Genomic DNA, 10,507 nt, shown 5'->3' on the forward strand with positions numbered 1-10,507 from the left:
AGCCTTATAACAGCCCGCTCTCCCAAACAAACTCACACCTCGCCGGCTGCCCGTCTGGCATAGCTGTTGGTGACACTCACTGTGACTTTCTGACCAATCCACGCGGGATTATTCACCCGATAAATCATCACAATAACAACAGCAACTTCACAGTCACTTGCAGCACTGGGCTACTTCAGTTACTATCCACTTTGTCTGGGTTTTTTTTCCACCTCTTTTTATTCTTTTCTTGTTAAAAACTTATTTATTTTTCTTCTGTATGGGTCTGCGTGGGACATTTTTCCCAAGGAAATGAAGGTATGTCTTTTTGAATCACTATAAAATGCATTTACAAATAAGGCTGCTCATTTTTTATTCATGAGTTTGAACCATATGGTTGGCTAACTTGTCTATACAGCCGCTATTATTGCAATTATTGGGGTCCTTCTTCAGCAAACGTCTTATTCAGAAAGATCCATGCAAACCTGACTGTTAATAATTGATGTCATGATTACTGACACTAAATGTTAATGGTTCAATGATTAGATATGTTCACTCTTTGTAGTTCCTCCCATGATGCCTAATTAATCCAGTGATTACTGGAAAAAGCTTAATGCTTAATGACCTCCTTTAATTAATAAGAAAGCCCCGACTGTCCTACATTCTTAATGCTGCAATTTCCCCCGAGGCTGCACAGGTTCATCAACTGTTCAGTTTCCCACTATTGTCTGGGATGCATCTGTTCTGGAGTCAGCTGGCTGATACACAGATTCCCCCAAATTCTCCTGGCAACACGTTTATTTCCATTTTTATAAATCAGTTGTAAATATTGATATAATTGCTTAACTTGTCACAGAAAGATAGAAATGTACACTTTCCACCACTAGAAAGCATCCTCACTGCAATCACTCTGTCCCATGGTTTTATGCTGTATTTTATTGCTTCCTATTGTTCTTTTAATGCCTGTTTTTATTGTACAGTGCCATTGAGTGACCTGAAAGGCACTTTTAAATGAAATGCATTATTATTAATAATAATAATAATAATAATATTATTATTATTATTATTATTATTATTTTCCTGCCTTCTTAAAGAAAAATTCTCTTTTTGTCTTTATAGATGTCCTTTTGTATGTGTCTAATGCTGCCACACCACATGCCTGTCTACTGAGCATTTCTGCTGCCACAGACCAGTCATGAAGCTGGCTTTGCACCAGATAGCAGGCACTGCAATGAGCACGCTAACAACAGGTGTCCAGTATCTCGGCTCCAACGACGCCAGCTACGACAACCCCTCCGTCGACTCCAGTCTGGTTAAGAACGGATTCCACTTTGAGAAAGCTCACTCTGCCTCCATCAGTAGCTCCTTCCCTGAGCTCATCCCTGGAAATAAGGATGCCATTTACACTGTCCTATCCCCCATTTTCCCCACCAACATGTCAGACTTTATACTTGGTAACGCCTCTTCTGTGGAGAGTGGAGGAGCTGCACAGTGTGCCGAGAACTTGGTGGACAACCTGGAGTGCTTTATGATCCTCACTCCCAGTCAACAGCTTGCAGTTGCCGTCTTAGCACTCACCCTGGGTGGAAAACCTCATGGTGCTGTGTGTGATCCTGCACTCTCAGACACTTCGATCTCGGCCTTCATACCACTTCATAGGCAGCCTGGCTGTGGCTGATCTGATAGGAAGCATCATTTTTGTATACAGCTTCTTGGACTTCCACGTCCTCCACAGAAAAGACAGCCCTAACATTTTCCTTTTTAAGCTGGCTGGGGTTATTGCCTCCTTCACTGCCTCTGTTGGCAGTTTGTTCCTCACTGCTATTGACCGCTACATCTCCATCCACAAGCCCATGGCATACAAGCGCATTGTCACAAAGACTAAAGCGGTCATTGCCTTCAGTATGATGTGGACCATCTCCATTATCATCTCACTGCTCCCCCTGCTTGGCTGGAACTGCAAGCGTCTCGGTTCGGTCTGCTCAGATATTTTCCCTCTCATCGACCAGAAGTACCTGATGTTCTGGATTGGGATGACAAGTGTTTTGGTCTTGTTCATCATCTATGCCTACATGTTCATCCTCTGGAAGTCCCACCACCATGCTGTCCGCATGCTGAGTCGTAGCTCTCAAAGAAGTGTGATCGTCTACACAGCAGATGGGACCAAGGTGCAGACGGTGAGGCCTGAGCAAGCCCGCATGGACCTCCGTCTGGCTAAAACCCTGGTCCTGATCCTGGTGGCTCTCATCATCTGCTGGGGTCCACTCCTAGCTATCATGGTTTATGATCTTTTTGGGAAGGTGAATGACTTCATCAAGACTGTATTTGCCTTTTGCAGCATGCTGTGCTTACTCAACTCCACTGTGAACCCTGTGATTTATGCCATGAGGAGCAAGGACCTGCGCAGGGCCTTCATCAACATCTGCCATATGTGGCGGGGAACAACTCAGGCTTTGGACAACAGCGCTGAGAGCGACTGGAATATCAGGAGTGTGAGAGCTACAGCTGGTGGGGCGGGGATGGACGTAGGAAGCTGTGGAAAAACACGAGTGAAAGTAGCCAAGGTTACAGTTTCTGGAGTGACTGAGAGTTCTACAGCAGAGCAGGTCTAAATAAAAAATTTTTTTAAAAAAAAGCCAGGCTGAGCTGGTACTAGTGTGAAGTGTGGATGGTGTGAAATGCATCTGTAAAATGTGCCAGAAATGATTTTGTGACTGAATTAAAAAGCAACTTTGGTTTTAGATCTTTTAAAAAAAGTTGACATCTGTAATATGAAATCTGTACTCCCTGTATGGTGGAGTGTGATGACCCTAAAATGATATATGTGTTGAGTTATCAGATTGTCCTTCATAATTCAGTACATGATGTACTGTAGTTGCATCTTCAAACAACATCTTGTTTTTGGGCATTTTTCCTGTCACAGACAGTGTTATGCTAAGACATTTTGCTTTTGTTTAAACACGGTTAAATGAAAACAAATTTCCACTTTGTACAGACAAAATGATGCCATCTTATTTTTTTCCATTTTTACTTGACATAGATATATTGTGGAAGCAATTCAAAGTGAAAATCTGAACAAAAGCACAAAAAATCAGTTCTGAATGTCTTGAAATGCTTCTAGTATATCCAGCCTCTTATTAGTCTTTTGAAATTGCCTTTTAGTAGTTAATGCAAAAGCATGATACTGTTAAGTTGTGCAGTTGTTCACATTTATAATTTCTTACTGTGTATGTATTTATTTACTTATTTATTGTAATTTTGCAAAGCAAAATGGTAAGTCGTGCTTTGAAATACTGAATAGATTTTTGATCAAATCAAAACTTTGTAAGTGGATGTAGTCTGGGAATTTTTTTTCATGTGTTTATAAACCAATTACAGCATTTTGTGCCAAGCTGTACGGCCATAAACTTCTGAAACATCTATTGTGCCATTGTACGATCATAGTCTTTGCAGCTAGTACATGTTCTCAATAGATATGTGAAATGTGTCTATTTTTATCAGAATTTTGTCCTCATGTTGGGTATCTGTTTACAATAAAATGACAAAAGTAGCCAATCAGTTTTTGCCTTTTTCTGTTTGATTGTTTCATAACTTTGAATAACTTTGTAGCCTAAGCATTGTCAGATTAAAACTAGTTTTATATATATATATATATATATATATATATATATATATATATATATATATAATACTCTTATGCCCTTTTATGTGTAAGACTGCCCTCTTGTGGACTGAGTTAGAAAGGAATATAGCAGAACCAGTAGATATGATAAACGGTGTTGTGGTCTATGAAATACTGCTACTACTAATTATATTCAAAATACGAATCTATGTTGCCATTTTCCATCACAAATTGGAATAAATCCGGCTTGTGTTCTTCATCCTGGGTCGTACTTCACTACATTACCCAGAATGCGTTTGGTTGCGGTTCGTATCTGACGTCACGAGCCGGAGAAGCCTGCATCCTCGTATCATAAACAGACTGCTAAGCAGCGTTAGCTAGCTTCCATATCTAACCACTGATAGTTGGCCCACAGCTGGCTCGTCGTCGCTTCAACTTTTTGAAAGCAACTTTTTACAACAACACGAGTTGGAGAACACAGCTGGATAGGCAGTTCTTCCCCCCCAGAAAAGGTAAAATAAAGTCCGGTTTATTGAATTTTTCAACAGGACGTACTATCTTGTCAGCGATGGTCAAAGCTAACTGTTAGCTTTGTTTTCTTTTTTATTATTGCCTAGCAGCACAAGCTAACGTTAGCGTGCTACCAGACATTTAAAGCCCGAGCTGCGCACCGTGTTCAGCGGCTTTTCCTCTGGAAGGGAGACCTTTTGTAGCACAGAATTCACTCTCTAGCTAACGAGACATGTCAAAGTGTTACCACGGTCAGCCTTTATAAAAAGCTATTGGTATCAGCGCCACATTATTGGCTGTTTCTGTGTTTAACCATGTGTTCCCTTTAACAAACTGAAGTCATGGCGTGTGGAGCAACCCTAAAAAGGACCATGGATTTCGATCCTCTGATGAGTCCTACGTCCCCCAAAAGGCGAAGATGCGTTCCTGTGGCTCCATCATCTTCATCCCCTAGGAAGTACCTCAGCATGGAGCCCTCGCCATTTGGGGAGTCATCCTCAACACTCAATGCAGGTAATGTTATTAATGAAGGCTAATTTGGCCTCTGATTCAGCTCTTTGGTGACCAGCCATAGGAACATTGACAACATGTTGAGCTGTAAAATTGCACACAAAAAAACTATAAGCAATGAGTTGGCATTTTAACATGTGATCACACTACTGACGGACCACTTTCTGTCTTTGGACCAACTAGAACAAATCCTCAACAGCATCAAACAAGAGTACAAACGTATTCAAAAGAGGAAGCATCTAGATGGAGGCTACCAACAGTCAGAGTGTTGCTATTCTCCAGAATCCTCACCCCAGTCGTCTACAATGCATGTTTCCAGCATGCCAGGTAGGTTAAGGGAGTAGTTTCAGCTAACACCAACTAAAAAAAGCAGACATTTTTATCGTCAACCTAATCCTGAAGGATGTGTTTGATTCTTTGAACAGGAACGTGCTCAGGAGGTGTCTCTCCATCTAGAAAAGAACAACCATTATTCACCCTCAGACAAGTTGGAATGATCTGTGAACGCCTGCTGAAAGAAAGGGAAGAGAAGGTGCGGGAGGAATATGAGGAGACCATGACTTCAAAATTGGCAGGTTGGTTCATTTTGAAGCGGGGATGCAGTATATTCACAGAGAAACATAAATCAACATTCCACATTTCCAGATGTGGAAATTCCAGTGCTCGAACACGGAAAACTAAACTGTCTGATCATTGTAAAACCTTTGTTTCTCAGCACATCAGAAATTTGTTATTGACTACTCTTCTGTTAGCTGTCTTATGACTATGATCAGCTCTGTGAGCAACATTTATTGATGCCACTGATTATCTGTAAACTATTGACAGATGCTTAAGTTACCAGAGAGCACAGTACAATGTTTCATTGCCAAACACATTGTTTAAAATGATTCAAGCAAATAAACTGTGAAATTAGGTTTTCTTTAATGGGGAAGTAAGTTAATAAAACAATTTAGATTACTTATATGTTGAACAAGTCTTATCAAATTTTTTCTTTCTTTTAACATAGTTTGAAAAAGAAAAAGACATTTCCAGCCACATAGAAGATGTGACAAATGTTTTTAAAGTGTGCATGTAAGTGTCCAGCAGTAATGGCTGTAATTTCCTGTTAAATTCCAGAGCAATACGACACCTTTGTCAAGTTCACACATGATCAGTTAATGCGACGATTCGGGGAGCAGCCTGCAAGCTGTAAGTTTTCATTTCTTTTTCCACATTCCTGTTTCCCTGGCACACAGTCAGCGCAAAAAATCTGCCTTTGAAGTTTAAACAAGTTGGGTTTCTTTATTTTATTTCTTCTTCCCTTTCTCCAGATGTTTCCTGAGTGTGGCACTGAACCTTTGCAAGACAGCCTTCTCTTGCTGCAAGCTATTATGGTATTTCAACAAAGAAAAATAAATGCTCACTATTGTAAGAGATTCCGTTTAGCTAGTTTAAATGACTTTCTTACTGTGCCATATATCTGTCTTTGGGCAAAGGTTTATATGAAGCTGTTGTTGGTTGTTACCACTCTTGTAATCAACTAGGTGCTTCCTAATGTAAATTAATGGACCCTATCTCTACCAGTGGCCTCTGTTCCTACAGCTGTATGTATATCTACAGTTATCTCACTTTTGTAATGATTCCCAGCATTCCAGGCACTCGTTTCTGTTTGTTACATGTAAATACGATGAAGCAGTGAGGAGTTTTACACAAGGTTTGCTGGTCGGTCTGACAGGAAGTGAATGAAAGTTGAACAGTGTGTTTGCAATTTGTCCTCTATTCATTGCTTTTTAAATCAAGCATAAAGTGGGCTTATTTGCTTTTTTTTCCCTTAAGTGTTTTTATTTATTTATTTTGAGATTTGTTCTGCTGGTATCACTTTGAAACTAATGTACTTGATGGTAAAAATAAAAAAAAATCTTAAGATTTGAGAATCCTAATGTGTGGAGAACTCTTATCAGGAAAACCTTTACTCACTTTCACTTAGAACTCTGGACAACTCCCTTTTATAAAGGAGCTGAAAAGAATATAAGCACAGAATGACAAATTGTACTGATTTATAGATTTGTTTTGTATGTACTTGTTTCTGACAATTATCAGCCTCATTGTCTACAAACTTTGGAATAAGGTTGGGATAAACAGCCCAGAAGGATTTATCTTTAAAGAGACAATGACTGTCAATTTCTTAATAGACAAAGAAAAGCTCTGCTTAATCATTGGGTATTGATTTCATCTTTTATAATTGCATTCATGTTAACAGGGACAAAGATAAAGCAAAAGTGTGTCTTTGTGTTCGCAGTCAGCAGCCTCCCCAGGTGAGTCGAGCCACATGATCAGTCTTCTGCTTTGTGGACTTTATGAAGCCCAGAAATTCAAGTTCTGATACGGCGCGGATAAAACGAGCGCTGGTGGATTAATTAAGGAATAAAAAAAAGTAACACTGCATATCAGTACAACCACATTTAGAATGAGGGCTATTAAAATATTTTAGGAAGAAAAGTTTTTTTACTCCAGCTGTCTGAATGTTGCAGTTGCTTACAAACCACGCACCTCAGCAGACACAAAGCTGTCTTGGTTCCTGCTTAATGTTTGATATGAGCCGTTTAAAAACTTGTCTTTAGCCTCATAATGTATAAAGTATCAGATTAAAGTGTCTGGAGTGCCATTTCAGCATCCAGCCTTTCACTACAAAGTCATTCTGTTTTAGCACTGGAAAAATGTGGTTTGGCAATCGATCACAAACTTGATTTGTCTAAAAGAACTTCTACTTAAGCTCAGTCCATATTCCTGACCTCAGGCATGACTGTTTCTGAACTTGCATTTGCAGTAAACATTTCTTTTTAGCTGATGCAGCGACTTTTACAGTTTATCCACTTATGTTTAGCCACCCCTAACCAACCCCTTTAATGTTAAATCTGAAAGATTCAGCTTTTGCAACTTCTGGATACAGTTTAAAAAAAAAAGAAAAAAAAAATTCTTTCCTCTACGCTCCTGAGCTTCATTATCCATGATGAGAAGACAAAAAGAACCTGACAAAAAAAAAAAAAAAAAAAAAAAAAAAAAAAAAAAACCATGCAGAGGATACTGTTTGACTTCATCCACTTTCCCAAAACTGTCCGAGTCTGGATCGATCCCCTCAGCTGCAGAAACCACCGTGGAGTAGGCCTGAAAACAAACAAATACATGTGTCCCGTCATGTCAGAGTCAGTCATTCTGGAGGAATATAAGATCATCTAATCAATAACAGGACACTTTGATAACATCAATCAATAAAGCCTCTTCCACAAAACAATAATAGAACTGTAAGAAAGTTAAAAGGTGCCATTAATGTTGAGTTTAAAAAAAAAAAAGGCTGTAAAAGCATTTCCTTTTCGAAATGCCATTAGTCTGCATAAAAACTCACTTCGAGCCAGTCATACAGGTTGATGAGCCTGCCGCACTCCAGGTGCAGCTTGTATGCAATGCAGATGTCCGGAGCTGCATTGGATACGGTCCCGTCTTCCGTTTTCAAGCAGTCATTCTGAAAGAAAAGTCATACTTCTTGCTGAATGGGGGGGGGGGGGGGGAGAAAGGTTATCAGAGCATGCTGGGACAGGCAAGTTAAGATGAGGTCCATGTACCTGGAGATAATAGCAGGGATTGCTGAGTGCAGCCTGAATGGAGGTTCTTGGTGTTGCATTGAGGTGGCGTCTCACAGTGGCGGACGAACTGTAGTAGCGGACTTCATAAAGAGTCTGAGTCTCTGGTGGCGACAGATGACTCCTGGGTGGAAAAGCCAGATTGGATAATGAAGATGTTACATTTGGAAAGTTACTTGGCATCTGAAATGGAGGAAGAATGAGATGTTCTTACTTTACTAAACTGTCAATGAACTCAAGAGCTTCATTCCTCAGAGTCTCAAACGGACTCAGTTTCTTTGACCTGCGAGACTCGTTCATCTCCAGCAAGGTCTGCAACCGCGGCAACAGAGAGTTTGCATTAAAATTAGTTTTACAGAGGTGGTGAATCTTTTCAGAAAAGTACAGTGAAGGTAATTAAGATGTAATATACTAAATATACCAATGACCTACCTTCTGCAGCTGGAACAGATCTGTTTTCTTTTCAAGATTTTTCACTGGAGAGGTGAAGCCGTCTTCCAAACTGGGGAGCACTTCGGCAGCAGCTGTTGTAAGAAGGCGGCAAAAGACGAGAGTTGCTTATAACAAGACTACTGTACTGTCAGCAATAATTATCCCCGACAGAAGACAGCACCAGAATGAAAACCCAAGGAGGGAAAATGAGACTTTCTGCACAGAGGAAGAAAAAGTCACACGTTTCACCTTTTTTCCACTACTTACTATCCAGATGCTTGAAGTTGGCAAGCAGTTCCTCCAGCTGGAGAAGAGCGTTCTTCATCTTTTTGGACTTGACAGGCCGCAGAATCTCTGTACACCTCTGTAGCAAAGAAATCAGCTCATCTTTTGCCACCATCCTGAAAAGAAATCATAGCCATTTAAAATTAACGGGAACACAAGACACCAAGAAGCAAATTTCGAGATCAGTTGTTTACAAGGAGCCCTGCACAAAAAAAACAAAACAAACAGGACAAAGGAAAAGATGCACAAGTCTCTTTTCAGGAAAATCAAGGACTATTTGACCACCAGGGGGTGCAGTGATCCTCACAGGATCCCTTCATACTTCTCATCAGGTGGTGAAATAGGTGGAAGAGAATAGATCTAGTCATCTTATTTGTTAGCCTGAATAACTGACCTGGATATAAACTTACTTTAAAAGCTTAATGGCAGACTGATAATCCTCATTCTCCCACACATTCTTCTCCAAACATGTCAAATGGAGCTCCCTGATCTGTAACATGCAATGAGCCACTGTTAAATCAAAGCAGATGTGATTCAGAGTTTACACGTAGCTTAAAAAAAAAAACAAAAAAAACAAACCACTATGTTCTTGCCTGCTTTCCGAGAGGATATCGAGGCAGTGATGAGGTCAGTGTGTGGAGACACCGTAGAATGGGATAATAATTCTTGTGGTATTTGCGAAGGCCCTTTATCAGTCTCTGACACACATCCTAAAATAAAAAGAAAAACAAGAGAAAAATCATGTTAAAAAGTCTTGCCTTGTTATCCAGATGTGGGAACTCGTTAACATCCTCACACAAGGAGATAAAATAGTGACGCACCTTTAAATAAGAGTCATCCGTCATCAGATTGGTCTGCTCCTGGGTTTCCTGTTTCTCTACATATCTACAATTATCAGTTAAATGTAAAGAAAATACAAGATGATGATCACCCTTGTATCCTATCGAACCAACTACTCACAGAGAGAAGAAGTCGAGTCATCGCATGCATACAAAAATTAAATTATCTGTGCGAGTACCTCTTAAATGACGGCAGCTGCCTGATCTTTTCCAAGTCTTCGTGACAGAGCTGCATCACATTAAGCAGGGCCTCCTTCTTCTTGCAGCAAAGCACACTGAGGGGCTGCGAGTGAAAGTGCTCCAGCAGGGCCAGCTGCACGGAGCAGGAGCAGAAATTTAGCTCAGTCTGAATCTCTGAGCGAGATCTTTGGAGAGAGATGGCCGTTTAAAAGGTGATCTTTACCTGCAGCCCCTTAATGAAGTTTCTGACTGAGAAGTCGTGATAAAGGAAGATACTTATCAGCACCTGCAGCACTTTTCCATTGAGTTTAAAGGGAAATTGGTGTGTAAGGATCAACTGGAAACAAGTAGGAAAAAGAAAATAAGACATTTAAAATTAGAATTACACCATAGTCGAAGAGTTTTCAAACAAATCTAAGCAACATGTGTGGTTAAAACTTGTGCAGCTTGTGTCTTGACTTTGATTAAAACAAATGCACATCTTGTTCCTTGAGGTAATGGAAATATTTCCCATTTGGAAGCTTCACAACAAT

The 10,507-nt window shown here is 40.1% G+C and overlaps 3 protein-coding genes across 3 annotated transcripts in view; 2 read left to right on the plus strand and 1 right to left on the minus strand.

The window, feature by feature from the left end:
• Positions 1-1,174: 1,174 nt before the first annotated feature.
• LOC306772634 (cannabinoid receptor type 1B-like) lies at positions 1,175-2,591 on the plus strand (the record flags this gene model as incomplete). Its single annotated transcript, XM_079262198.1, is given in 2 exon segments — positions 1,175-1,563; positions 1,565-2,591. Coding segments are annotated over 2 exon segments (1,416 nt in total).
• A 1,386-nt stretch (positions 2,592-3,977) lies between these two features.
• LOC306772570 (akirin-2-like) lies at positions 3,978-6,515 on the plus strand. The gene is made up of 6 exons (XM_079262103.1): positions 3,978-4,113; positions 4,451-4,624; positions 4,805-4,948; positions 5,047-5,196; positions 5,738-5,809; positions 5,932-6,515. Exons 2-6 carry the CDS (start codon positions 4,453-4,455, stop codon positions 5,940-5,942), a joined length of 549 nt encoding a protein of 182 aa, XP_079118229.1. The 5' UTR covers positions 3,978-4,113; positions 4,451-4,452; the 3' UTR covers positions 5,943-6,515.
• A 384-nt stretch (positions 6,516-6,899) lies between these two features.
• The window catches only part of orc3 (origin recognition complex, subunit 3), a gene marked incomplete at both ends in the record, with an annotated part of 6,012 nt that continues 2,404 nt past the window's right edge, over positions 6,900-10,507 (minus strand). Inside the window, 12 exons of the mRNA XM_079262493.1 lie at positions 6,900-7,005; positions 7,686-7,765; positions 8,004-8,120; positions 8,221-8,362; positions 8,453-8,550; positions 8,671-8,762; positions 8,938-9,071; positions 9,366-9,445; positions 9,549-9,665; positions 9,777-9,840; positions 9,974-10,107; positions 10,198-10,311. Of these exons, the coding sequence (XP_079118619.1) occupies positions 6,900-7,005; positions 7,686-7,765; positions 8,004-8,120; positions 8,221-8,362; positions 8,453-8,550; positions 8,671-8,762; positions 8,938-9,071; positions 9,366-9,445; positions 9,549-9,665; positions 9,777-9,840; positions 9,974-10,107; positions 10,198-10,311 (1,278 nt within the window). The remainder of the gene's footprint in view (positions 7,006-7,685; positions 7,766-8,003; positions 8,121-8,220; positions 8,363-8,452; positions 8,551-8,670; positions 8,763-8,937; positions 9,072-9,365; positions 9,446-9,548; positions 9,666-9,776; positions 9,841-9,973; positions 10,108-10,197; positions 10,312-10,507) is intronic.

Source organism: Telmatherina bonti (assembly GCF_933228915.1).
Source record: "Telmatherina bonti genome assembly, chromosome: 22".
Classification (NCBI taxonomy): Eukaryota; Metazoa; Chordata; class Actinopteri; order Atheriniformes; family Telmatherinidae; genus Telmatherina; species Telmatherina bonti.

Coding starts and splice junctions, on each gene's coding strand:
- LOC306772570 (XM_079262103.1), top strand. CDS start 4,453: ATGGCGTGTGGAGCAACCCTAAAAAGGACCATGGATTTCGATCCTCTG. Junction 4,625..4,804: donor ATCCTCAACACTCAATGCAG/GTAATGTTATTA, acceptor TGGACCAACTAG/AACAAATCCTCAACAGCATC. Junction 5,197..5,737: donor CATGACTTCAAAATTGGCAG/GTTGGTTCATTT, acceptor GTTAAATTCCAG/AGCAATACGACACCTTTGTC.